This window comes from Dipteris shenzhenensis, chromosome 6, assembly GCF_047967505.1.
Source record: "Dipteris shenzhenensis isolate YYH24624 ecotype China chromosome 6, Dip_SZ_1.0, whole genome shotgun sequence".
Lineage (NCBI taxonomy): Eukaryota > Viridiplantae > Streptophyta > Polypodiopsida > Gleicheniales > Dipteridaceae > Dipteris > Dipteris shenzhenensis.
In genome coordinates, this window is record NC_141601.1 from 60620301 (window position 1) to 60648255 (window position 27955).

Genomic DNA, 27955 nt, shown 5'->3' on the forward strand with positions numbered 1-27955 from the left:
ATATAGAAGACACCAAAACTTATATATTTCCATCCAAAACTATGGACACAATACAAAAGAGATAGATCCAGAGTCCCACCAATGGTGTGGTCCTCTGATCTAACCACAAGGTCCTCCTCCTATCTGCCGGCTATCTCTACACTCGAGTCCAAGTGCTCCACCTCGAGCGTCTGTAGACTTTCCATCTAGTGTGTTCTTCTCCACCTTACTGCCTGTGAATCAGCCTAGGTGGGCAGCCCCTGCCAAGCTTTGTCTGCAGCACACAGGTCCCTGTTCCACTGCTCCAACCTGCTTCTGAATGGCTGCTCCAGAAGGTATGATGATCACAACACCTTGCTGCCCTAGAAGACAGCCAATGTCCCAGCCTTTAGGGAACTCAGTCTGCAGCACTCCTTCAACTCTCCTTTACCTCCAAGATGAGGCCAAAGGGAATGCCTTCAGGCTGCTCCTGTCTGCTCCACTTTCTGCTGGATGTTGGATGATTTGTGAGGCATCAAGCCTCTCCTTTTATAGGCCCTAAGGCCTGCTGTAGAAAACCGACCAGCCAGCTTCATACTGGCTGACCAGACTGGCCGACATAGTTACCGCGGAACGGGAACGTTCCGGGAACGTCGAATGCTAGAACGGGAGCAGGAACGGGAACGGGAGCAGATTGGGAACGTCGGCGAACGCCACATCATATGACATGTCAGCATATGACATAAAATGACAAAACATTTAAAATATCCAAGATTAAACTTTAAAGTCTTAAACATTAAAAATTTAAAGACTCCAGAGTCCAGACTCCAAATGGAAATTGAAAAGAAAGTACATTGCATGAGGATATATAATAGCTGAAAATACAAAAAGCTGGCTGCTGGAGTACAATGTACATATGACAAAAGTATCAAGTATGACAAGTACAAAACTAGCCTCAAGGGCCAAGGTAACTGGTGAGTCAAAGACTAGTCATCAGCAAGTGGGTTCTCATCCTCCTGTCCAGGCTGTCCCTCAATCTACTCATCCTCATGCTGCTCCACATCATCCTCTCCCTTTGGCTAATCCTTACCATCATTGTCACCACGATCAAGGGAAAATCCAATAAATGGCTCTGGAGTATACTAAGCCTTGAACTTGTTAAGCAAACGCAAGTTCGCATTAACAAATACAAGGTCATTTGCCTTCTGGACGTTCCGGCACGTTCCACTCTACGTTCCGGCACGTTCCGCCACGTTCTGGAACGTTCCGCCTGATAGACACGTTCAACTGCCGTTTCGCCCGTTCTGGGCACGCCTGCAGCTCCGGACCGGCGTTCCGGCGTTCCAGGAAGGCGGAACGCCATTCCACGGTAACTATGCTGGCCGACCAGTCTGCTGCTGGTCCAGCCCTTTAAGGGCTCACAAAACTAGGCGTTTATGGCCCACACTTTTAGGGCTTTTGGCCCTCCAACCTAGGCAAGGGCCCAGCCCCTAGGTCAGCCCTATATAAGGCCTGGTTGGCTGCCTCAAAGCAGCCCAACCAGCCTCTCTCCTGGCCGACCCATGTGCTGGTCTGTCCCGCCTCTGCTGCACCACTCTGATCTGCCCACTTGCAGGCCCATCTGTACACGCCTTGCCACGTGGCACTGCGCCACTGGCCCAGGCCATATGCGCCCTATTGCGAGCCTTCCTGCAGGCTCCAGCCTGCCCTGTTTGCAGCGCCATGGTTGCGCCTCTCTGCTGCAGCATCCTTGCCTCCTGCCAGGTCTATACCAGCCCCGTACAGCCACGTATGCATCCTGTACCTTCTCCGTACTGAAGCACCGTCTGTCCTTGCTGGAAATACCTATGCAATCAGGCTGCTGCAGGTCCCTGATGTCCACGTGTCTGCCCCGTACTTCAGGAGCTCCACGACTTGCCAGGTACCCTTCTTGCTTTGTGTGAGGTGCTGCCCATGTGGCAGTCCCCCTCCCTTTCTCTTCTCTGGGCATCTTCTGCCCTAGGTCTCCCTCCCCCACGCTCTCCTCATTTGGGGGCTTACAGATGGGGAGGTGACCTTTCCAACACCCCCTCTCACCGACACATCTCGGCCGAATGCCAACACGTCGATGAAGATGCTCCAGTAACTCCCTGGTCGTAGTCCTCTTGAACCTTTCGGTGTCGAAATCTTTTCCTGGCTTTTCATCCAGTGGCTCCTGCTCCACCGAGTCCAGTTCCGCTTTCGCACACCATCCTGGTACACAAGTCCATCTCTAGTAGCACCTCCTGGCACTACCTCCTTCAATCACGTTCCTGCCTTCAAACTCGAGCAACCCAGCCTCTACGATCTTCCAGTTGTCCCCCTCATAATGAGTGAACAACCTGGAGTCTTCCACGCACCATGCTCTCAGGGTCTGTTTCAACCCGTCCTTCCTTTGGCAAGGTTTGCAACAAAAGTACATCTCCAGATAACCTGGACTTCGAACTTTAAACGCACCTGACTGAACCTGAATCACCCTCCTTCTCGCAAGGGCACAATCCTCCAGTCGTGGAAGTCGATTCCCAAGAGCTTCTGAATCAGGGTCGTCCTTCAACAAGGTCCCTACCTTCAGGCTCCCACACCTGTGAGGCTCCTACTTGGGCTCTGATACCATGTTAGAAATGACCCAACAGAGGATACACACAGCAGAAGACTTATAGTAAAGCCCAGGAGCTCACATAGTGTGGTGTGGGGTGTGGAATCACAAACTTCTTTACTTAATGTGCATAAAATAGGTGTGCAGACTCATCAATAGACAATGAACCAGCCAAATATAGAAGACACCAAAACTTATATATTTCCATCCAAAACTATGGACACAATACAAAAGAGATAGATCCAGAGTCCCACCAATGGTGTGGTCCTCTCATCTAACCACAAGGTCCTTCTCCTATCTGCCGGCTATCTCTAGACTCGAGTCTGCGTGCTCCACCTCGAGTGTCTGTAGACTTTCCGTCCAGTGTGTTCTTCTCCACCTTACTGCCTGTGAATCAGCCTAGATGGGCAGCCCCTGCCAAGCTTTGTCTGTAGCACACAGGTCCCTGTTCCACTGCTCCAACCTGCTTCTGAATGGCTGCTCCAGAAGGTATGATGATCACAACACCTTGCTGCCCTAGAAGACAGCCAATGTCCCAGCCTTTAGGGAACTCAGTCTGCAGCACTCCTTCAACTCTCCTTTACCTCCAAGATGAGGCCAAAGGGAATGCCTTCAGGCTGCTCCTGTCTGCTCCACTTTCTGCTGGATGTTGGATGATTTGTGAGGCATCAAGCCTCTCCTTTTATAGGCCCTAAGGCCTGCTGTAGAAAACCAACCAGCCAGCTTCATACTGGCCGACCAGTCTGCTGCTGGTCCAGCCCTTTAAGGGCTCACAAAAACATACCAGCAGTTGGCCATTTTCAGCATGCTGGGTCGGTCCACATATCAGCCCTCTGGGCCTATATAAGGAGGGCATTCAGCCCTAAACTATCATCCAGCCAAGCAGCTTTGGGAGGAGCAGAAAGGAGCAGCATATCCACCATCCTTGCGCCTCTACACAGGAAGTGAAGGAGAGAGGTGTTGCTGCAGACTTAGCTCCAGGGAGAGGCTGAACCTAGACTGTCTTCTAGGGCAGAAGGTTGCTGAGATCATCATCTTCTGGAGCAGCCATTCACAAGCAGGTTGGAGCAGTGGAACAGCTATCTTGGGGCCTACATTTAGGAGGACCAAGAGGACATGTGTGCTGCAGACAAAGCTTGGCAGGGGCTGCCTACCTAGGCTGAGATTCAGGGCAGCAAGGTTGAGAAGAACACTTTAGACAGAGAGTTTGCATATGCTCGAGGTGGAGCACGCGGGCTCAGAGAGCTAGAAGTGCTTGACATCTAGTAGGAGAACCTTTTGGTATTGTATCCTGTCCTACTTTGTGGATGGATGGAAATATAAGAGTTGCTTCTATATTTCTTTATGAGCATTGTCTATTTACTGGCTTGCACATCTTTGCACATAAGTTAAGAAGTTTGTGTGTCCACACCCCACACCCACACTGTGTGAGCTCTTGGGCATTACTATTAGTCTTCCCCTGTGCGTACCCTCTGTTGGGTCATTTCTAACAATAAAGTAGTCACATGTCTACCTAGATTAGTTGAATCACAAACGTGAGTCATATCAACCATTCCTATTGTCCGTCTTTTCCTTATGTAGTAAAAGGCTTCAATTCTTTTTATTTGCTTATGAGTGTCATATTGTATCCTGTCCTACTTTGTGGATGGATGGAAATATAAGAGTTGCTTCTATATTTGTTTATGAGTATTGTCTATTTATTGGCTTGCACATCTTTGCACATAAGTTAAGAAGTTTGTGAGTCCACACCCCCCACCCACACTGTGTGAGCTCCTGGGCATTACTATCAATCTTCCGTTGTGCGTACCCTCTGTTGGGTCATTTCTAACAATAAAGGAGTCACATGTCTACCTAGATTAGTTGAATCACAAACATGAGTCATATCAACCATTCCTATTGTCCGTCTTTTCCTTATTAGTAAAAGGCTTCAATTCTTTTTATTTGCTTATGAGTGTCATATTGCTTTGCCATGTGCTTTCTCATCCCAGGAGGTAGTTGCCCATGGCTATAGGCAGGGCAAGATCAAAAGAATATCGCTTTCCATGATGATACCATGTGCATCATATCTGAACTCCACATGCAAGAATATAATAGCAGCTCTTGTAAGGTTTGTTTTTTTCCTAGCATTTGCCCAACTATGGGGACAATATTTGGCAATCGGGAGATGATCCATAAAACCTACTAATTGTCTGGGGTGTGGAAAATTACTGTTCTACCATCAGAATATTTGAACACATGCTATCCCATAAAAGCTGATACACGCAAATGCCTTCTCTATCGTACATTTTGTGCTAGAGCTTGAATATTTAAACTACAAAACAAGAACAAACAGTAAAAACGATTTAAACCTTTCTTGGCCTTTTTGTTTTCATCAATTCTAAGGTTTGAGCGCTTGCAACGTATTACCTGTAGTTGATTAAGAGAATAGACACCAAGTCCACAAGGAAGTGAGCCCCAATTTATCGAGTTTATATGACCTCCAATATGCGTCGATTGCAAATCTGCAGCATAAATTTAAACGCAAAAGCATATCACACGGTAAGATCAGTTTGGAAATTGTACTTAAAAAGTTTTGATCACATTAATCAGATATCATCTTCGAAAAACAATTACTACATTATGTTGAAACTAAAATTTCCTGTCTGCTAACAAACCTCATCCGCATGCAGTAAGCAAAAGAATGATTGCATGCGTTCTTTGAAACAAAGAAGAAAAAGAATGATTGCATACGTGCATTTTACTTCTTCACTAAATTGTTTTAGGAAGTCTTTATCTGAGCATAATTACACGCGTTATCAATCTGACGAAGGTCTCTAGTTTTATACTTAGCACACCCGAATTTTCATCCTTCATTACATTTTCCATAAGATATATGTAACGTCACACTGCGCTTTTATGCAATGCGTTTTGCAGGATTGTCATGGAATCAGCACCAAAACTTATATTCCTGGGAACATTACCTTCCGAAAAAGCATATGACCGAGGGGTAAATAACTGATCCGTCATTTTGGCGCCAAACAATAGTGGTGCTTTGCTATGCAGAATGTTTTGTCGTCAAATAGCTTACGTCTGGTGCTTTGGTAACGAGAAACGAAAGCAAGAAGAAATACCTGGCATTGAAGCAGCTCGAAGCAGAGGCAGAGCTCGTGCACCGTGGCGCATAGCCGGGCGGATGGAAAGGTGAAATGCCATAAAAGTCCGATGCACAAGTCCTCTCGGATGTAGTCCAAAACCACGCAGTCAATTGACAATACGATGAGAAACCCACATAAAGGGCTAGGTAAAGCATAATTTCTCCAAAGTTGCAATGGTGTAATTTCTCCAAAGTTTCAATGGTGTAGGAGTTGTGGTGAACCTCCAAGAGCTTTTAAGACTTACCACGTCCTAGAGGGCTTCACAAGAATGGTAACTCTGAAATCAGCAACTTAGAGTACCTCCCCATGGTGCGCACAATGCTGAAACTCTAGGAGTGCAATGCTCAAAGGAACCTAGCATTCGAGCGTCCCCATGAAAGCATTATTGAGTTGAAATGGGCACTTATGAAGTCTGTTTGAGATTTTGCAGATTACTTCAGCGAATGGCATGGAGGATGGGACTTGAGCCATTGAGTGTTTGGGCACTCGAATGCTGAACCAGAATAGCTCCAAACAGCCGTGCTACTCTAGCCGCTCAATGCTACGTTTCAACATTGAGATGAAGGGAACACACTTTTGGGTCACTAGGCTAGCCTTGCTAGCCCACAAGGGGAAGCCCTCTAAGTACTTTGAAGATATGGGTGGTTGAGGAGGTCCTTTGGTTGATTGAGGGTAAGTAGCCCATTACAATCAAGTAGTGGGGAATCCTTGGTGTGCCGTGCTTGAGCAAAACTACTCTATAGGAGCTTGGTGGAGGAGAGGTCTACGATGGAGGGGTTGAACACCAAGTAGAAGCCAGATGGTGGCAGAATAGATTTATTGATATCTAGTACCATTTTGGTAGTGCCTATGGTAGAAAGTCAGTCACAAATGGTTGCTCGTTAGAGGGAGGTGGGTGGTGTTGAACACATTCTCTGTGCAAGTGTTTAAAAGGAAATGTGTTTTGGTTTTGTTTCGATGGCCAAGGTATTGTGGTTCCAACTCTAGATTGCAGTGCAGAAAGTTGGGATAATTAGACATTTCTCCTACATGAAAAAGCAAAAGGCAGTTATGTTTGATGACCCCCATGCGTCTACCTATGTGGCCCTACCTAAGGGTGTGTGGTTTCTAAGCACTTTGGGTGTTAGAAATGGGTTGGTCTTTGATTATGTTGTAGGGTTAGGAACATGTGGTGACGTGGTGAGAGTGGTGCTAAAGTGGGCCTTATGTGACACAGATCGATTGCTATGGGTAGGGATGTAGGAGTCATTGGTCAAGCTCTTAGAGATGTTAGTTTTCATATCTAATGTAGAGGGTTGAGTTACTGCGCTATGGTGTGGGCCACAAGCAGTCCGTCCCCATTTGTAGTTGGCCCTCCTTATATTAGGTTGTCTCTTTTGTAGGACCGACCATCCCCTTTAAAAACATTTTTTTCCACACAAAAAAAAAACACGTGGAAAGTTTGACCCCCTTAAAATAGGTACATTAGGGACCTTTTGTGAAAATAAACAAGTCGAAATTTATAAAATAATGGTTCAACTTAATGATGGACAATGGGAATGCTACATAACTTAAGATCTTTGTTAAGTATTTTTTTCGGTTAAGACCATACATTATTACTTATTTGAAAGCTCTTGAAGTGAAGAAGCCATCTTGATTATAAGCTATGAGAATGGACATCATAGTGTAAAGATATAACATTTTGTTTGAAAACATCTGTTAGGACCACTTAATACATAATATAATGGGTACCACTGGAAATGTTTGTTAGGGTTAGCTGTAATTGAAGTACTTATGCTAAGTTTACTGATGATAGGTGGGGATATTCCTAACTATGAAAGTTAATTTCATACACATAGGTACAATAGACACTTAATTCACTTAATTCACTTCACGTCAAGTTTTAACACTTTAGATAGATACCTTTTCATTGTAAAGAGTGTGAATCACTAAATACATTACCCAAATAATGGCAAGTAATTAAATATCCTATTTTAAAGGCTTTCAAGGTGTCACCTCTCAAATGGAAATGATATTCTGATCATTAAATGATAATTCAAGTGTTAAAATCATTTCCATGAGTTTTGGTAGCTACAATCTACTTAGATGAAGGTTTGGATTGCTATCATGTGGCCTCTCAATAGACCCAAAACAAATTGTTATCATTGATACTTCATATGGTAGTAGTTTTCATGCTAATGCTTATTGAGGTCTGTTTAACAATAAATCATTTGCATCGTCCTTGTGTGTTCAACTCTCAAACAAATGATGCCTTTATCTTACTTGTCATATATAAGAGATACTACATATTCATGATTTTATGTCTCTAGTGATTTTAGAAAAGACCTCAATTAAGTATGATAGAATCTCAAAGAGCAAAGCTCAAGGTAGAAGTATAGCATGCAAGGCATGAGAAAACAAACACCCTAGTATGGAAAAATTCAAGGTCCTGTAAGGAAGCTAGAAAAAATCCAAGGTTGAGATCTTAAAGTGCCACCTCAACCCTATGGAGGACTCCAAGAAGAACCGGGAACCACTCCACTCCTTGAGGAAAACAATCCATGTCTCTAGTTGATATTGATGAACATAACAATGTAAAAACAAATCAATATTTTTTACATGTTTTAGTCGATTGTTTTGACGATTGATTTATGATTTGCATCAATTGAATGTGAAAAAAAACTCTATTGTGACTTCACTCAATGGAGGGTGGTTTCTCACTTTATGCAAGTCACGTACATAGGCTCTAGTACAATCACAATAGTTAGTCATTGAACAAAATTCTGGAAAACATAAGGAGGTTCCTCATAAAAAGAATCAAGGTTTCCACTAGTTAAGATTAACAGTTCATATAACATGACAGCTAAAACAAAAAGGGTCTAAATTAGAGCTGCTTGTGCTCTTCTAGAACAATACGGTGGAGGTTACTTAGTGTCATTGGATGACTATTGCAAGTTGCCACCAAAGATTTGAATTTGCATCCAAACAAGCAGTTTTAAACTACTACGATGTATGGATGTGGGGGGGGAGAAAGAGAGAGAGAGAGAGAGAGAGAGAGAGAGAGAGAGAGAGAGAGAGAGAGAGAGAGAGAGAAGGGGGGGAGAGGGAGAGAGAAAGAGAGAGAGAGAGAGAGAGAGAGAGAGAGAGAGAGAGAGAGAGAGAGAGAAGGGGGAAGAGTATTGCACCATTAGAGGCTAGAAGAAGGTTCCCTTTTGTATCAAGTGATGGTTCTTGTCTCCTTGACTTCTCAACACCAATATAAGTGTGTGTGTTTGTAGAAGACATTTACAACACCCCTTTCCATGGTGAAAAGAAGACAATTTAGAGTAGGAATGAGAAATGTTTTATTGATAAACTTTAAAACAAACATCCATTAAGAATGAAGTAGCATCACTAGAGGGTGAATAATTTTTTTAAGAAAAAGGAAATGTGAGCAGTTGAGCTTCGATAAGTTGCCGTTGGTAACATCATTTTAATTGAAGAGGGGAATCTACCTACCTACCAACAAGCAAAATGTTTGGGCAATACAATCAGTATCAAGCTTTAAAGAGAGAAATTAAGAACCTTTGTAGCATGGGGGGGAAGTAATTAATGTAAAATAAAGGGAAACGGGGGGGAGGGGGGGGGGTAATGTAAAGGGATGTGGATGGTAAATGAAGATGGAAAGTTTAAAAGTATGGTTAAGGAGAAAGGGATTTAAACAAGGGGGTTTAGAAGAGGTTAATAAGAGAAAATAATCTAAAGGTAAGCTAAAGAGAAGAAAGAATGATTAAATGGGCTAAGGAGGTGAAAAAATAATAATATTAATTTAAAAAAAGGGGGGGGGTGATTTCAAGAGAAAAGAAAAAGGGAAGTGTTAGGGAAATAAGAGAATAATTAGAAAGGAATAGAGAAAGGGGGAAATTAAATAGCTAAAGGAAACTAGTGAGGTTGAGAAGAGACTTATAAAGTCCATGAACTCAAAAGAGGGAAGGAGGTTTTAAAAATGTATGAAAGAGAGAGAGTGTGTGAGCATTAAAGACCTATGAGTCCATCGAGGGCTTGAGATGATGGAGAGATCCGCACATGGTAAGAGCCTCGTAGGTTGTGTACACCAACATATGTGGGTGGGAGCAGCAAGGAGCAAAGGGATGGCGACCTAGCACTGTGGCGGGACCGACGACTATAGTACTGAGGCTTAGCCGTTTAGAGGTAGTTAGAACTTAGAGGCTCAGAACACACAGGTGCTGTGGGTTTGGACAGCCAGGGTACCGCACGATCCCCAAGGGGAGGGGCAAGGACCTGGAGCATGGAAGGTTTATGGCATGTGCGGCCAGTGCATTTAGTGCAACTTGGCACACGCCTCCAAGACTACAGCAAGGGCTTTAGGGGACGCGCAGGCATGGGAGCTGAGAGGTTGCAGGTGGTAAGCACAAGCTACAAGGGAGTAGGGGAGCATGGAGTTTGAGGTAAGGATGAGTGGGAGGAACTAGGTGAGAGGAAGAGGTTTTTTATAGGGGAGGGAGTCCATAGGTCGATGAAGGGAAGGGTTGGGAAATAGAGAGTTGGGACTCGAGAAAATGGAGAGTTAGAAGTCGGGTCACTTAAGAAGTAGTTAATAGAGAGTTTTGTAAAAAAAGTTACATTTAGGGAGTTTAAATTAAAGGGGTTTAGGAATAGTTTAGGAGGTTTAACTAAGTAGAATTAAATAAAAGAAAGAAAATGAGTAGGAAAAACAAGGAAAAATAAATAAAAAATAAAAGGAGAGTTTATTAATATTCTTTCGTAAAAAAGGAAATTAGGGAGAAAAAAGTGTTAGAAAAATAGGAGAAAATTACATGAAATTAGAAGAAAAAATTTAATTAAAATTTAAAAAGGAAAGGGAAATGAGGGGAAAAAGGAAATAATAAAGGAAATAATAAAGGAGACCAAGGAATATAAAGGGGAAAATGGAAGAAAGGTAAGATAAAGGAAAGTGAATTTAAGAAATTAAGGGAATCATTAAAGGGAAAGTGCAAGGGAGGGGGGGGGTTTAGAGGAAAAAATTAAAAGGATAGCAAGATAGTAAGGGAGAAAATTGGGAAAAAAATGGGAGTTAAAAAAGCAAAAGAAAAATAAGGGAAAATTTTACTAATTTTCTTTACAAAAGGAAATTAGGGAGAAATTGGGAGAAAGTACTAGTAAAAGGGAAAATTAATAAGGAAAATAAGGGGAATAGGGTAAATCGAATGTAAAGGGGGAAAGGAATAGGAAGTGTGTGTGTGTGTGTGTGTACCCGCCTTTGGCCCGGTACAGTACATCACAACAAGGTGAGATAGTAGGTCATCACTGAGTGTGTGTAAATTTAAGAGTGAGATAGTAGGTCATCACTGAGTGCCTATTGTCTACCCGAAAAGGGAAGGAAGTGTGTGTAAATTTAATTTAAGATGTGGAAAGGAGTTCAAGGCAATGTAGTCGTAAATAGTTTTTTTGATTCTGCGGGGGAGGAAGTCGTTGTCTTTACAAATGTCAATAAGTAATGAGATATGAAAAAAGGCTTCAAATTCATTAGAACATGAGTAAAGGATAGGGAGAATGAAGGCTAGGCAGACTTTGTAAGAGGAGGAGAATGGTCAGTTGCTATGGTAGTAGATAAGGGAGACGATGGGAAAGTTGAGGAGTTTTTTCTTCCAAACAAATGTAGAAAAAAATTCTCTGAGAAAACGGGGGGAAAAAGAGATGTGAGTGTTTAAAAAGGTGCAAGAGAGTCCTATGAGATTTTGGTTGGTGTCAATAAAAGAGGAGATCAGGCTACATTTGAAGGAGATGATGTGAAGTGGGTAGATTGTAAGAGGGTCATCATCAGTGAGAGGTCTAGAGGGGTCAAGAAATTTAGTAATGATGGGATTATTGATGAAGAGGATGTCGTCAACATACCTAAAAGTAAGAAGAAAGAGAGGGAGGAAGTGGGAATGGCCAAGACATGCTAGTTTCTTTATGAACTTGAATTCGAAGGAAGTCAGGTAAAGGTGGCACCAAAGAGGTAAAGAAGAGAAGCCCATGGGGATACCTTTTGATTGGGTCTAGCAATGAGAGCTAGCTTGAATAACAGATTCTGTGCTAGCTGAATAGCACTCATGGAATCACTATGCAATGTCGGTACACCTGTATGAATCCCCAAATCTCTCACTAGCCAATCAAGCCATATAGCCTCCTTGCAACCCTCTATGGCTGCAACATACTCGGCCTCTGTGGTAGACAAAGCGATGCACTTCTATGCATCAGACATCCACGACACTACACCACCTACAAAGGTGAACACATAACCAGAAGTGGATCTCTTGCTATCCACATGCCCTGCATAGTCGAAATCTGTGTACCCAAATACACGTATCTCTCCTCAGCCAAAGCAAATACACACCTCCTTGGTACCCTTTATATACCTCATGATGCACTTAAATGTCTCCCAATGCCTCTTTCCTGGAGTAGCCATATACCACAGCTAACAACTCCCACTACAAATGCAATGTCCAGTCTAGTAGAGCTATCATAGCATACATAAGACTCCCAACCGCTAATGCATAACTGCTGATGCATAAGGAACCTTGGCCATCATGGCCCTCTCCTCATCTGATTTGGGACTATCTACCTGACTCAGTTTCATATATGGAGGCAATGGAGTACTTACTGCCTTCCCCCCCTCCATATTGAAATGCTGCAACACTTTTGTAACATACTCCTTCTGTGAAAGCCAAAGGAGTTTCCTACTCCGGTCACGCGTGATGCGCATACCAAGAATATGACTTGCAGGTCCAAAACCCTTCATGTCAAAGGCCTCATGCAACTTGGCCTTCAATGCATTAAGCTCACCAATAACATATCATCCACAGAAAGTGCCAGGAATATTAGGCTATTTTCCTGAGCCCTTTTAGTGTAGAGGCAGTCATCAATCTCACTTCTTCTGAAACCTTGGGACCGAATGAAGACATCAAACTTGTGATACCATTCTCTAGGTGCTTGCTTAAGGCCATAGAGACTCTTTTTTAGCTTGCAAACCAAATGCTCTTTGCCATTTTCTTCAAAGCCTTCCGGTTGTATCATGTAAATTTCCTCATGCAAATCCCCATGCAAGAAAGTTGTCTTTACATCCATCTGCATAAACTCCATATCCTCTATTGCCACAAGTCCAAGTACACATCTAGGTGTGGTCATCTTCACAACTAGAGAGAATATCTCATCAAAGTCCACACCCTTCTCTTGCTTGAACCCTTGAGCAACCAAACGGGCCTTGTACTTAGGCACATCATCACCTATATGACATCCATCTTGTAGACCCATTACATGGCAATGCTTTCTTTCCATGTGGCAAAGAAACCAAGTCCCAAGTCTTATTCTTTATGAGTAAACTCATCTCTGATTGCATAGCATACTCCCACTTGCACTGATCCTCGTGCATCATAGCCTCTCTGTAGTAAGAAGGCTCCCTGCAATCAGTAAGCATCACATAGTCTACCCTTGGAACAAATCTCTCAAGCGGTCTAGACACTCTAGATGTGCTTCTCAAGGGCATTTCAGCTTGCTGTCCCACCTGTATATCAGCCACATTTGGCTCATCACTACCACTAATAGATGATCCATCATTTGCCCTTGATTGTGTACCTGTGGGAGTACCTAGTGGAACCATTTCCTGCACATTCGGTGCATGGACAACTTGCTATGTATCAACATATGCGGGTGGATTCACATCCTAGAAAGTGATTCTCCTCATTTCCACATCCCTCATGGGTGTCTTATGCATCTTCTTCTCATTAAAGACCACATCATGGCCTCGTATGATTTTCTTTGCTTTTGGATATAGCCCATCTCTACACTTTTACCATAACCCAGAAAGATGCATTTCCTAGACTTAGGATCTAGCTTCTTCTGAAGCTCTTTTGGCACATGTGCATATGCCTCACACCCAAATATACGCAAATGAGAGTAAGAGGGCTTCTTGCCACTCCATGCCTCTTTAGGAATACCACCATCCAAACTCCTACTAGGTGATCTATTGATCACATGCACTACAGTCTTCATTGCCTTAGCCCAAAAACCACCAGAAAGACTTGCATTGGAAAGCATACATTGCAACCTTTCCTGAATGGTGCGGTTCATCTGTTCCTGCAACTGGATTTTGCTCTGGAGTACGAGGGGATGTGAGCTCCCTCTTAATCCCACATGTATCACATAAATGCTGAAAGTCATGAGAGATATACTCTCCACCATTATCAGTCCATTGGCATTTAAGCATTCTACTTGACTGATTTTCAGCCACAGCCAACCATTTTTGAAATACCTAGAACACATCGCTCTTCCGAGCTATAGCACAAGCCCACATTTTCCTAGTTGCATCATCAATGAATGTCACATAGTATTCAGCCCCGCCGAATGACCATGTAGGCATGGGACCACATATGTCTGAATGCACCAAATCAAGCCTTTCAAGCTCTTTCTTTCCCCTTCTTTTATGGGCTGATTTATTATGCTTTCCATAGAGATAGTGCTCACAACATTCAAAATAAAAAAAACTCAAATGCGGTTCATAACCTAAATGGCATAAGAGTTTCATTCCATTCTGGCTCATATGCCCCAACCTGCAATGCCACATAGAAGTACTTGGCTGCTCAGTTATTACAACAACATGATCAGACACCATTAACACATGTAAGGGATAAAAAGTTCCACACTTGGCACCCCAGGCCAAAACCATAGAGCCCTTCTGAATTTTCCAACTCTGAAAGCCAAAAGTGGTCTGAAAACCAGCATCATCTAGCTGACCCATGAAATAAGACTCTTGGTTAACTTAGGCATGTGTCTCACATTTTTCAAAACAAATGCAGACCTATTTGCAAAAGAAAACTTTATGTCACCTGCTCCCACTATGTCACATGCATAATTATTTCCAAGATGCACACAACCTGTCTTTCCATTGTCATAAGTGGAGAACCATTCCCTATGGGGAGTAACATGGAATGAAGCACCATTGCATTTGCTACAATCCATGAAAGTGATCCAAATTCTATTTGTCACTTTAGAAGACTTGGCGGAGCTTCAAAAGTTCACGGAACCGGAAGCAGCTTCTCAAGTAGAAGTTTTGGGCCACTCTGGATCCACTGGGAGTGTCAAAATTGCAAATGTTGGCTTGGATATGGAGATCCAACACATGCAATCCTCGTAGAAAATGAATTTCGTCACTTTTTGTAAGAGTTGTAACTTTTCGCTGAAAACTCGGATGACAGAGATGTTAAAAGTGAAAATGTAGCTCTCAATCTGATCTACAACTTCCTTGAAGACTTCAAGTCAAAATTCGATCTCTAACTCTGGATATTTGTGCCGCTACATATGTGTGTCTAAGAAGATTTGCTTACATCCTGTGCCTTCAACTTTGCAGCCCAGCAAAACAAATGCCCAAGAGGATTTTGCCCCTTTCTCTCCAACTGCTATAGCAGCTCCAAAATATGTAGCTCCTCCTGCTGCTGAACAAGGATCTTTGGGATGCACCACTCTCTCTCCGGGCTAGAGGCTGCACCGGGCTACTCACGCTACCGCCAGGCTCTACTGCCAAGCTCTGATACCAATTGTGAGGACACAACGAAAGTTGAGAGGGTGAAAGGGAGCTTGAGAGACACAAGTTTTAGTGGGCGCAAAACACCCTAATCTTCTATTTAATCCATATATATATGTGTTTGAGTATTGTACATAACCAGGGTTAAGGTACAGCACTGCCTTTAACTCCACACGTTATTTTTGCATTGCTCCACCTCTTTGGAAGAGAGGTTACAAATGAAGGTGAGAGACTGAATGGAGAAAGGGGCAAGGAAGCTGAGATTATCAAGGCATCGAATTTTGTGATCAAGCAAAAGGGCCTTCATTTCGATGTATCTGGAAGGGAGAAGTGGTACACGTGAAGCGAAGTTCTTAAGTTCCTTGTCATCGAGGGGTTGAGGACGCTGGGAGTGAGACTAGGAGAGGGTCTCAAAGGAAGCTTTATCCATAGGGGAGAGGAGGTCAAGGTTGATGAAGTGAAAAGTGCTGTTGGGAGGGGCAAGGCCAATGGGATGTGGAGGGGAAAAGCACCGTTGAGGATGAGTATGTTGTTGGCGAGGCTGGGGATAATGGAGTGATACTCATTAAGAGCAGTAGTATCATTGAGGTCAATTACATAAAGATTAGAAGTGACTCTTTGAAGTCTTGCAAGAGCGCCATCCGTTTCAGTGCAGGAGAATTTCAGAAGTTTAACCCAATCATTGAAGGAGAGGGTTTTGATGAGTAAGGGGGAGTTTTTTGCAAGAGCGTTGAGATCGTGAGTCCTAATATAAGAAAAGAACTCAAAAACTTGGAAACAGGAGAGTACATCTTGAGAAGCGGGAGAGGCAACACGAAGTGGGTTATTGAGGGTCTTTGATTAATAATGTTTCTGAAAAGAAGGGAGAAAAGGAGAACTAAGTTAGATCAGGGAGTCAAAAAGCCAAAGAAAGGCCTTGATGACTTAAAAGTCCTATGTGCAACCGTCCAAAGTTGCAGGGGAACGTGTGTGTGTTTAGAAGACATTTACAACACCCCTTTCCATAGTGAAAAGAAGACAATTTAGAGTAAGAATGAGAAATGTTTATTGATAACTTTAAAACAAACATCCACTAAGAATGAAGTAGCATCACTAGAGGGTGAACAATTTTCTTAAGAAAAAGGAAATGTGAGGAGTTGAGCTCATTGGCAACATCATTTTGATTGAAGAGGGGAATCTGCCTACTTTCCACCATCCAACAAGCAAAATAGTGAGAACTAGTTTTAACTTTAATTGGGAAGACTAGTGACATAAACACCCCTCCCTTGTTATCGGAGTCACAATAAAAATCAACACCTTGCCCATCAACTTATCAAGATTAAATGTAAAAAACAAGATTTGTTTGGGTAATACAATTAGTATAGAGGTTTAAAGAGAGAAATTAAGAACCTTTGTATGGGGGGGAAAAGTAATTAATGTAAAATAAAGGGGATTAAAAAAAGGGGGGAAGGGATGGGGGGATTTTAATACAATTTAAAAGAAAAAGAGGGGGGGGGGTTAATTAAAGGGATGTGGATGTAAATGAATATGGAAAGTTTAAAAGTATGGTTATGGAGAAAGGGATTTAAACAAGGGGGTTTAGAAGAGGTTAAAAAGAGAAAATAATCTAAAGGTAAGGTAAAGAGAAGAAACAATAATTAAATGGGCTAAGGAGGTGAAAAAATAATATTATTAATTTGAAAAAAGGGGGGGGGGGGGTGATTTCAGGAGAAAAGAAAAAGGGAAGTGTTAGGGAAATAAGAGAGTAATTAGAAAGGAATTCGAGAAAGGGGGAAATTAAATAGCTAAAGGAAACTAGTGAGGTAAAGAAGAGATTTACAAAGTCCGTGAACTGGAAAGAGAGAAGGAGGTTAAAAAACGTATGAAAGAGAGAGTGTGAGCATTAAAGACCTATGAATCCATCGAGGGCTTGAGGTGATGGAGAGATCCACATTGGGTACGAGCCTCGTTGGTTGTGTACATCCAATCACCAACGTATGTGGATGGAAACAGCGATGAGAAGAGGATAGTGGCCTTGCACTGTGGCAAGACTGGCAGCTATAGTACTGAGGCTTAGCCATTTAGAGGTAGTTCGAACTTAGAGGCTTAGAGCACACAGGTGCTGCGGGTTTGGACAGACATGACACCGCATGATCCGTGAGGGGAGGTGCAAGGACTGGAGCATGGAAGGTTTTTGGCATGTGCGGCCAGTGCATTTAGTGTGTGCAACTCAACGCACGCCTCCAAGACTATAGCAAGGGCTTTAGGGGACGTGTAGGTGTGGGAGCTGAATTCAGCGCAGTGCGCTGGCAGTAGCAGCAGCTGACATACCACGATTGAGGTATTGTGGCAAGTCCACATACCTCGATTGTGGTATGCTAGACCAATGACATGGAGGCATGCTAAATACCACGATCGAGGTATGTGGCATCCTACATGGCTAGTGGCTAGACTTGACATGGAATGATTTCCTTACATGGAGAAACATCTAGGATTATACATGGCACAAATACCACGATCGTGGTAATGCACGTGGACAACCACATATGCATGTATAGACATGGCAATGCATGGCATGATATGTTTGTGTGAAATACCACGATCGTGGTATTTTGAAACCCTAAATTTTCCTATATAAAGAGAGGGACCTCGATTGAGCCCCTCATTATTCAAACCTCCATCGAGCTCCTCCTCATCGAAATTGACAGAATTGCTGGAGCAATGAAGAACGACGGACGAAGATCGACAGAGCGATAGAGATGGACGGAGTGGGAGATTCCAGGTAAGGTTTTTTTAAGTGTAGCAATTTTTTTTTGCAAAAATTTATTTAAATTTTAGTTTATATGAAAATGTAATTTAATTATAAAATATTTGAAAATTTAAAAAGCATTTTAAAGTTTTTTTAAATTATTTTTTAAATGACTGAAGCTTTTATTTAAATGTCAAAATGTATATGTTTTATTTTTTAAAAGCATCTATTAAAAAAAGGATTAAAATAGTTTTTATGTTATTTTTTAAATTAACAAAGTTTTTATTTAAATATAAAAATGTTTAAATTTTGTTTTCAAAAATCATCTTTTAAAAAAAGAAAACAGGAGTTTAAAGTAGTTTTTATATTATTTTTCAAATTAGTGAAGTTTTTATTTAAAATGTCAAAACATATATATTTTATTTTTTAAATCATCTATTAAAAAAAAGAGATTAAAGTAGTTTTTATGTTATTGAATTTTTTATTTAAATATAAAAATGTTTAAATTTTGTTTTTAAAAATCATCTATCAAAAGAAAAGAAAACAAGAGTTTAAAGTAGCTTTTATGTTATTTTTTAAGTTAATGAAGTTTTTATTTGAATGTCAAGACGTATATATTTTATTTTTTAAAATTATCTATTAAAAAAAAGAGAGATTAAAGTAGTTTTTATGTTATTTTTTAAATTAGTGAAGTTTTTAATTAAATATAAAAATGTTTAAATTTTGTTATTAAAAATCATCTTTTAAAAAAAAGAAAACAAGATTTTAAAGTAGTTTTTATCTTATTTTTCAAGTTAGTGAAGTTTTAAATTAAATATCAAAACGTATATATTTTGTATTTTAAAATCATCTTTTTAAAAAAAAGAGATTAAAGTAGTTTTTATGTTATTTTTCAAATTAGTGAAGTTTTTATTTAAATATAAAATGTTTAAATTTTGTTTTTAAAAATTATCTATAAAAAAAGAAGAAAACTAGTGTTTAAAGTAGTTTTTATATTATTTTTCAAATTAGTGAAGTTTTTATTTAAATGTCAAAACGTATATATTTCATATATTTAAAAAAAAAGAGATTAAAGTAGTTTTTATGTTATTTTTCAAATTAGTGAAGTTTTTATTTAAATAAAAATGTTTAAATTTTGTTTTTAAAAATCATTTATAAAAAAAAGGAAAACAAGAGTTTAAAGTAGTTTTTATATTATTTTTGAAGTTAGTGAAGTTTTAAATTAAATGTCAAAATGTATATATTTTTGTATTTTAAAATCATCTATTTTTTTAATTTAAAAAAAGAGATTAAAATAGTTTTTACATTATTTTTCAAATTAGGGAAGTTTTTATTTAATTGTAAAAACATGTACAGTTTATTTTTTAAAATCATATATTTAAAAAAAAGAGAAAACAAGAGTTTAATGTAGTTTTTATATTATTTTTCAAAGGGTGAGGTTTTAGACTCTATACTTTAAAGATCTAGTCTCCAACCATCATGCGATCGATCATATAGAAATTCATCGCATGTAGTCTACAACCATCATGCGAGTGATCGATCGATGTGTAGGATTGTAAGAGAACCAAGCAATAGGTGATTGAAATTCATATAGAAGCTAGTACCTTAAAGGGCGATTACCAAGCCATGGAACTTTAAATATATTGATGGGAAACTCAATGTGTAATAAATTGTAAATGAAGTGTTCAACTTCAAAGAACATAGCTCTACTAAACTTGTCCTTCTAGTGTATTTGCCAAAATGGTTGTTCTCTTAGCATATATTATCACCATGTATGTGACCACTAACTATACAATAGAAAGTGTAGCATCTTTAACACAAAGTTTGAAATTTCTTCGAAAATGAAATAAGACCAAGGATGTACATCTAAATCCCTTTGTCAATAACATCGTTAAATAACTATCGTGTGTGCATCTTCCATTGAAGAGTGTAGCAACATATATATATATATATATATATATATTATATATATATATATAGAGAGAGAGAGAGAGGTGTGAAAGAAAACAATATTTGTGTCCAAGTGTCCGAGTATGTGTGTGTGTAGAGAGAGAAATCCTAAATAAATTCAAATTACTTATCAAAAAGGTCACCCTAATTAAATATAAATCATTACAAAAAGAGTCATGCACTCATGATAATTGCCATCAAAATTTTATTTTGATGAATTTTTAAGCTTTACACGATTTTCTCTTTCTCTTTATAGTGGGCCAAGGTCTGTAGCTTATAGTGGGCCAAGGTCTGTAGCTTATAGTGTGTGCAAGGGCAAGGACCAAGTGGGCCAAGGTCTGTAGCTTAGGGGTTAGCCAAGGAGTGCGGGAATGGGGGCTAAGAGAGCACTTTTACCTTTTCCTAGAGTGGGAGGTGAGAAGATGCTTAAGGGTCTCTCATTTTTGGAAACTCATGGGCTATATTGGTTGGGAGGTGAGTAGCACACACAACTTCTAATTTGCCCTCTTACACTTGGTATTTGAGCGTGCATCTTCCTCATGAAGCTTTAATGAAAGCTTGGGTTATCTTCTCTCTCCACTCTTTCTCTTTGGGGTCACTTTCAAAGGTCACTTTTCTTCCTCAAAAGATGTCCAGGAGGTACATCTCTCTCTAATAGATAGTATTTCTCTCTCTAGGCATGTGGGAGCAAGAGGACAAGTCCATCACAGAAGTCAACTCATGGACGTCAAGAAAACCACGCACGGCAGCCCAAGCAACGCCCACAAGGAGCCAGCGTGAGGAGCAAGAGAGCCTTCTACACACTCTTTTGTGTGGGAGAAGTGTGTGCTCCCTTTGCTTCTTATAGCCCAGAGGTCCTTGACCTTTTTCTCTCATGTGGGATTATTTCCTCCCATTTTCCAAGCTCTGAGAGCCTCCCCATCATTCTCTCCAAATTTCCATTGCAACGGAATTTTTAGCACATCACCCTCTTCAACTATTCAATTTCAAGCCACCATATCTTGAGCATATGAGAACCAATTGGCCCCTGGTACGAAAAGAAAAATATGCTACTTCGAACGAGGCCGTAGAGTTAGCTTTAGTTCTTGAGGATGGCAAGAAATTCCCTTAGGGTGGCGGCTAGAAATCCTCATGGACACGTACACCTCGCCCAGCGGCCCCTTATCCCTCTACTTTACCTTCTGCTAGTGAGGGCAAGGGTAAGAACAATAGAGCATTACATATGATTAAGATAGCTAAGGGGACAAAGAAGCAGTGTGATGATTACAAAATTCGAACACCACTGCCACATACTATGTTATTTCATGTTTCATTAGCACGGCTTACATAATTACAAGTTGGAACTCTTTCGAGCCCACATCCGGCTAAAATATATTATAATGCACTTTGGCATAAAGGCTTAGACACAAGATTCAAAAGATGTTGACCCATTTCCCACTTCTACCTTTACCACTTCCGTCAGTCCGCCGTCCATACTCTTCTCTTCTACTCTCTCCTTCTTTAATCTGCCTTTTTTGCTTCATTAAGCTCACTGTTTCTACTGAAACAATCCCCCCTGTCTAAACTCGGACATGCTTGAAAGTGTAGTGTTGAGAGTGTCCGAGTTTGTCTTTTGGTGGTGGTGGTGTTACTGCACAAGTAAGGTTAGCAAAAATGACAGTCAATTGTAGTCATGAAAAATCCGTTCACAAGTCGATTGCTTCAAAAGGTTAGTCAAGAAAAGTGACAAAAACGGATGAATGTTAGTCACGTATGGCTTTTTGCATTGCTTCTTGCTTCAAAGTTAAAAATAAGTGATGCAAGCCGTCGCTATGGATACTTGAGACATTAATGGAACAACTCGGATATGAATCATTAGCGAAGTCTTACCGTTAAAACTTCAACTGGCATTTGTAGAAGAGGACACGTCGGGAGTCCAACGCTGACGAATAGCTTTATCAAAGCCGAAAGATATCAAAAGAAGACTCTTAACTAAGACATTAACAAAAAACAAAAAACAATACCTAAAATATATTTATTTATTTATTAAAATTAATAAAAATTTAAAAAAGACAAAAACAAAAATAAAGATGCAAAACAAATACAAAACAAAACAAACAAAACAACAAAAACTAGAAAACGAAAACTTTTACAAAACAATTACCTAATCAAAGGAACCTTCCAAAAATAAACATAAACAGACACACACACACAATCATACAAAGACTTGATCATTAATAATAAGAACTTACAACTACTCTACTGCTATGCTAATCAATAACACAAAATAGCAAAACAAAGAACTATAAACTCTAGTCCTAGAGCACTTACAAACAAGAACAAAACATTAAGCTAAACTTTAAAAAGAATAGGACTCCAAAGTGCAACCTTTAACTCCAATGTTCGTCCAGACATGAAGTGTAGGTTCATCAACTCTATCATGCATAGCGTGGACAATAAGCTACGACATCTCCACTCACGTCATCAGTGCCCAAGAGTAGGTGCAGATTTGTGTAAGGTTATTTTAAAAGAATATACTTTATAAAACCACTAATTGAGTTCCTATCACTCTCCGAAGGTGATGGGCATACTCAGTCATGATAGAGTCTAGCACTCCAAGACTACTCTATGTCAACAAAGAAACACAAACATAGGAAAGAACTAAACTAACTCTATAATCAATTGGAGCAAGAAAGAGTTACAAATCAAACTTAAAGACTAAACAAAGTTTACTTTGAGTTAGAACATCAACCCCTACTTTAAGATGGACCAAGCCACATTGAATTAAGTGGGTTTTTCAGCTCCCCACTTCTGTAAAACTTACTTTTTATCATTCTAAACGTTCCAAAAGCTGAAATACCAAAGATGAACTTACTTTTTATCATTTTAAACATTCCAAAAGTTGAAATCAGTCATGATGATGTAGAAAACACTGCCCCAACATCCCAAAATGAAAGCCAAGTCATACATATGAATGATTAAATAAGCCTATAACAAGTGAAGCCATCAAATTGCACCACGTTTAACATTATACCAAACATCCAAGAAAGATGTCAAGCTTGATTGTCCCAAGGATATCTCATAGAAATATCTATCCCGAAAAAAAAAAAAACATGTGCAACCCAAGGAGACAGAGATATCTATCCCAAAAAAAACACGTGCCAGGGGGCAAACTTACATGCATCACACATTGAACTCTATGTGCTCTTCCACCTCATGTACTCTTGTTCCCTTTCCCCTCTGCTGGTGTCTCACATACACCACTCACACCGACTCAGTCTTAATGGTCCTTCTGTCTGCTATAAAGGGCCATAAGCCTCATATGACTTACTAGACATGCACTCTTGAATTTTCGCAATCCTCTCCTTTGCCGTCGCCAACTTTTCTTTTTCTCTTGCCAGTTTCATAAACCAGAGGCTTGTGACTCCTGCAGAGAGCCTTTTGACTTCTGCAGAGGAGCTCCGGACCTGCCTTTCATAGGCTTTAAGCACCAAAGCGGCATGCATTTCCCGGCTGCAGCCGGAGATAAAGTACACCTTATCCTCATAATAAAGAATGCAGGGCTCAGACAGTACCTTGTCTATGTCAGGGACATAGTACTGCGTCTCTTGGAGAGACCCGTTTTCCCCCAATCCCACGTCTTCCACCAATGACACGCCATTAGATCCTGCCACTAAAAGCGCGAACCAAAAATCTACATCACGGAAATCCCTGCCTTGCCACTCAAATCTGGCATGCTTTGCTGTGAACTGCTTCATTATATACTCTTCTGTGGCGAGGAAATTTTCACCCTGATACTCAGTTGGGCATGTCCCTAGGAGGTAGAGACACTTCTCAACATCCAGGTTATACATATCTGGTTGGGTACTCATGAACTTTCTCAGAGCCTCCCTTGTCTCATGAGCGCTTGGAGGATAACACAGCACAAGTTTACCTCTGGTTCTGGTATCACTGTTGGAAATTAGCCTGGTACTCTGCTCAGACCCCACCAAGATTACCCTGATGCGCTTACCATCAGCTTGCGTCTTCGCCCATGAAAATAGCTGTAAAACATCTGCTTCAGTCAGCTTATCAATATGGTCAACTATGAAGACCAGGTGCTTTCGTCTAAATAGTTTGACCCAGAAAGACAATTCGCTAAGGATTTTCAGTCCTGACTCAGGACGCATCCATGACATAAAACTGAGACGAAGACTTCTGTACCTTTGATTGATAGTCGCCTGTATGGCTTTGAAAGACTGTTGTGCAGCCCCGTCAAGATAAATTGCTGCTCCCCTATCCCTTGCAGCATCACATAACTGTGTAGTCTTACCGATTCCAGGACATCCAACCACCATATAGAAATATCCTTTTGGAACATCGTCCAGCAGAGCTTTAGTATCCATATTTGTAGAAGGGATCCACAAATCTTCCCCATGATACATGCTTGGGGCATCTCCCCGGCATGCCAGATATACACAGTAACATTCATCCACAGCCACCACCGTGAAAAGAAAGCCCAGAACTGCAGACAGGAACTTCAACCTAGCCAGATACTTCAAAAAACGTACAAGATCCTCCTTCCCCTCGGCCTGCGGAGGACCCTTGGGGTGGGTCGGTAGGGGGAGGAACGACTGCGGAGGAGGATGGGGTAGAGGAAGATGTGAGAAGTCGACGGAGAGAGAAGGCATCCCGGTGGTGAAGCATGCCTGTGGTGATGTCCCGGAAGCCACCCCCCTGTGGTGAAGCATAGGTGTGGCGGGCCGAGGATGAGAGAAGCCGAAACTGGATACGGGCACTGGAGGCTAGAATCCGCCTCAGCAATGCCATGACACCTGAGAATGAGAACGAGATCACGACTCTGCAGTTCGAAGTGTTCGAAATCAACCTAGGGTTTTGGCCGGTTACAGACCGCCATTGTGCCCAAACCAATAAATTGAACCCACGTCGGATTTGGGCGCCAAAAGCTCCTGCCTTTTGCACGCCTAGCTGACTCAGCGCCAAATCCTTACAAATAGATTAAGGTTGGGCCCCTCCGCTCTGAGAAGGCCCTCATATTCCCGGTAGGGGAGATGAGATGAAGGGAAGGCCTCATGTAGCGCATGCATGTGCGCACCTTAGAGCTGGTGGACCCAGTGTTATGTCCTTGCACCAGTGCAAATGGGCGGTGCTACGACAACGTCGTGTAATGATGCAGCATGTGGAGGAATACGGACGGTTTAATCCCACCATTATTGATCAAGTGGTTGCACAACATATTTCATCAGTAAATTGATCATAGCACGTGGATGTCTAAAGACTGTGTGTATCTTTAAATTTATATGTGGGCTATGACTCCAACATTGGGGAAGCCACAAGAATCCTGCAACCTGTTAGGCGGGTTCGCATGCGGTCCAACCAAGTGGCGAGCACTAAAGGATTGCAAAATGCTATGCCTATGGCTCTTGATGTGAATGCCAACAAATATCCACACGTGGAGATGCTCGAACAAGAGATGGATGACATGCTCGAGGCAATTTTTGAGGCAAGTGATCCTGTGGGGCTGAGGGTATGAAGCAAGAGGCTCATACACCCTTATATGAAGGCTCGAGGATTTCCCATCTGAAGACAGTTCTTACGTTGCTAAACCTTCAAGGGTCATTTGGTTGGAGTGATAAAAGCGTCACAGAGCTATTCAGGTAATGTGTGTGCATGTTTTAAACAAACAACTATTGCATCTTTACAATGCTTGCTCGATGTTCAACGTGGTGTGACGTGTAGGCTTTTGAAGAATCACATATTGCCGTCTCAGAATACAATGCCGAGCTCCAGAGATGATGCAAGAAAGATACTCCGAAAGTTGGGCGTAGACTATAATTCCGCACATGGTTGCCCCAACGACTGTGTCCTCTTTCAAAGGGAGTATGAGAACTTGGAAAAATGTCCAAAGTGTGGCGCTGACAGATATCGTAAAGATCTTTGAGGGGAAACTATGCCAAAGAAGGTCTTGAGGCATTTTCCACTAATATCGCACATTCAACACATGTTCAGGTGTAAATCAACTGCAACCTTATGTCTTGGCACTCCCAAAATTGCTCCACGGATGGTGTGCAATGCATTCCTGCAGTTTGCATGGCATGGAAACACATCAAAGAGACTTGGCTAGATTTTGCAAAAGAGCCCTCGGCATTTGCGGCTTGGTTTGGATGGAGTTGGTCAGCGCTCGTCGACAACATATAGTGTGTGGCCCATAGTTGTTTTGCTTCCCTTAGCCCTATTTTGCACTAAAAAACACTGAAAATTGACTTCATAGCCAAAATAGGTTCACTGGACAGTTAGAGCAGTAGAAGCACTGTTGGTCGATTTTGTTCAATTTTTTTGAGAAATTTCAACTTTTCTAAAGTTGTAGTTTGATAACAGGTCTTGTATTCCTGATTTGGACAACCTGCAAAAGTCAAATTAGCTATGAACTCACCACCTGCTCTCTGTTTGGCACATCGACAGTTGGCACATCAACAGCTCGAAATAGGGCCAGATTTATATCAGATGATGGCCTAGGTGTGTGGATCACAGCCCTATGCTCAAAATTACAATCCGAAATTTCCTCTTCCTGCTAGAGCAGCAAATTGACAACTGTCTGTCGATGTGCCATCCAAAGAGTATATATATATATATATATGTATAATTATTTTTTTCCTTTTTCCGACATCACATGTACCTGAAGTAGATGAAGAATGGGGAAACAAGTTAAGATGGTGCTCACTCGTGCTGTACAGAATCAGGTGAAGGTTGTTGTGTATAATATGAAATATTTCGATGTATAATGTATAATCTATGTGTTTTGAACAAAGGATGTGTTGGGTGAGGACTACATGTCTAGTGAAACAAAAGAATGTATTATTGAACTATGATAACTATGGTGCAAACTGGTACAGTCTATTTAAGACCATTCTCAAAATTGTATTTTACTTTTCATGTAAAAGACTAGTAGTCACAAGCCCCTTCCTTTTTAAAGATAATCATTTCAAAGCATTAGTTTTTAGGGATGCCAAAGAACTGCAAGAGGATGTGGGGAGAGAAAAGACAGATCCTTGGAAAAGGTTTTGTAAGAATATTCAATTGGCAAATTAAAAGAGTGGGACCCATTGTGAAAAAGGCTAATATGCAAGAGACATCACATAATGCCACTAGATTTAATGAGCTAACGATAGAGTCTGAACAGAGCAAGTGTACGTTAGATACCTTGCCATCATACCAAGGGGAGTACGAACGTCGCTCAATGATCCGTAAAGTCCCGACTCTGAAAAGACAAAGGACTATGGATTTTGATGGTACAAACCTTCATGCTCTCATGTCAGCCCCAATCACGTGTATGATACCATTAGGGGATTTCCTTAAGTTAAGACCGGAAATGTGGAATAGAGTGGCAACACTCTTGGATGATCAAGGGTTGTGGAATGATCACAAGGAGCTTAGAGAAGCATTGCATAGGTTACCTCGCATACCATCACAGGAGAAAGCCCAGACTAGTATTCCAGTGAACAAAGTCGGGGAATACCAAGGAAAGGATGATGGGAACACCACTTTGCCAGTCGAGATTTCGTGTATTAAATCGGTTGCTATTCTCGACAGTGGAGCGGGAATAAGTATAGCAACTAAGGCAATTTGGGAAAAATGGGGCGTGGATCTATTACAGCAAAGAAGAGAACGATGATAACGACACAGTATTGGGTGCAATCTCCCCCCGTGCGTGAGTGAGCACCTCCCTCGTGCACGTATTTATAGATTTCTTTCTTATGTGCTCAAAATAGTCAAAAAGTACATTCCACTTTGGGCGAAGCTTATCTTCTCGAAACTTGTTCCCCATGTTCGATATGTTGTACTCCTGTACGGAATCGGGTGGTGGGGGCTTGGTCGCGCACATTGCTTTCACGCCGCACCTTCTTTTGCTGCAGTCCCACGCTCTGATACCATTGTTAGAGTTTTACACGCAGATCTGTTACAACAAAGAAGAGAACGATGATAACGACACAGTATTGGGTGCAATGTCCCCCCGTGCACGAGTGAGCACCTCCCTCGCGCACGTATTTATA

At 41.2% G+C, this 27955-nt stretch overlaps 1 protein-coding gene and 1 pseudogene across 1 annotated transcript; one reads left to right on the top strand and one right to left on the bottom strand.

The window, feature by feature from the left end:
* Nucleotides 1-23095: 23095 nt before the first annotated feature.
* LOC147901440 (uncharacterized) lies at nt 23096-24796 on the bottom strand. The gene has a single exon (XM_087375755.1). It carries the CDS (start codon nt 24632-24634, stop codon nt 23204-23206), a length of 1431 nt encoding a protein of 476 aa, XP_087231881.1. The 5' UTR covers nt 24635-24796; the 3' UTR covers nt 23096-23203.
* A 473-nt stretch (nt 24797-25269) lies between these two features.
* On the top strand, nt 25270-25845 carry LOC147901441 (uncharacterized; annotated as a pseudogene).
* Nucleotides 25846-27955: the final 2110 nt, after the last annotated feature.

Bases quoted from the DNA above. Each gene is read 5' to 3' on its own strand.
- LOC147901440 (XM_087375755.1), bottom strand. From the start codon at position 24,634: ATGCTTCACCACAGGGGGGTGGCTTCCGGGACATCACCACAGGCATGC.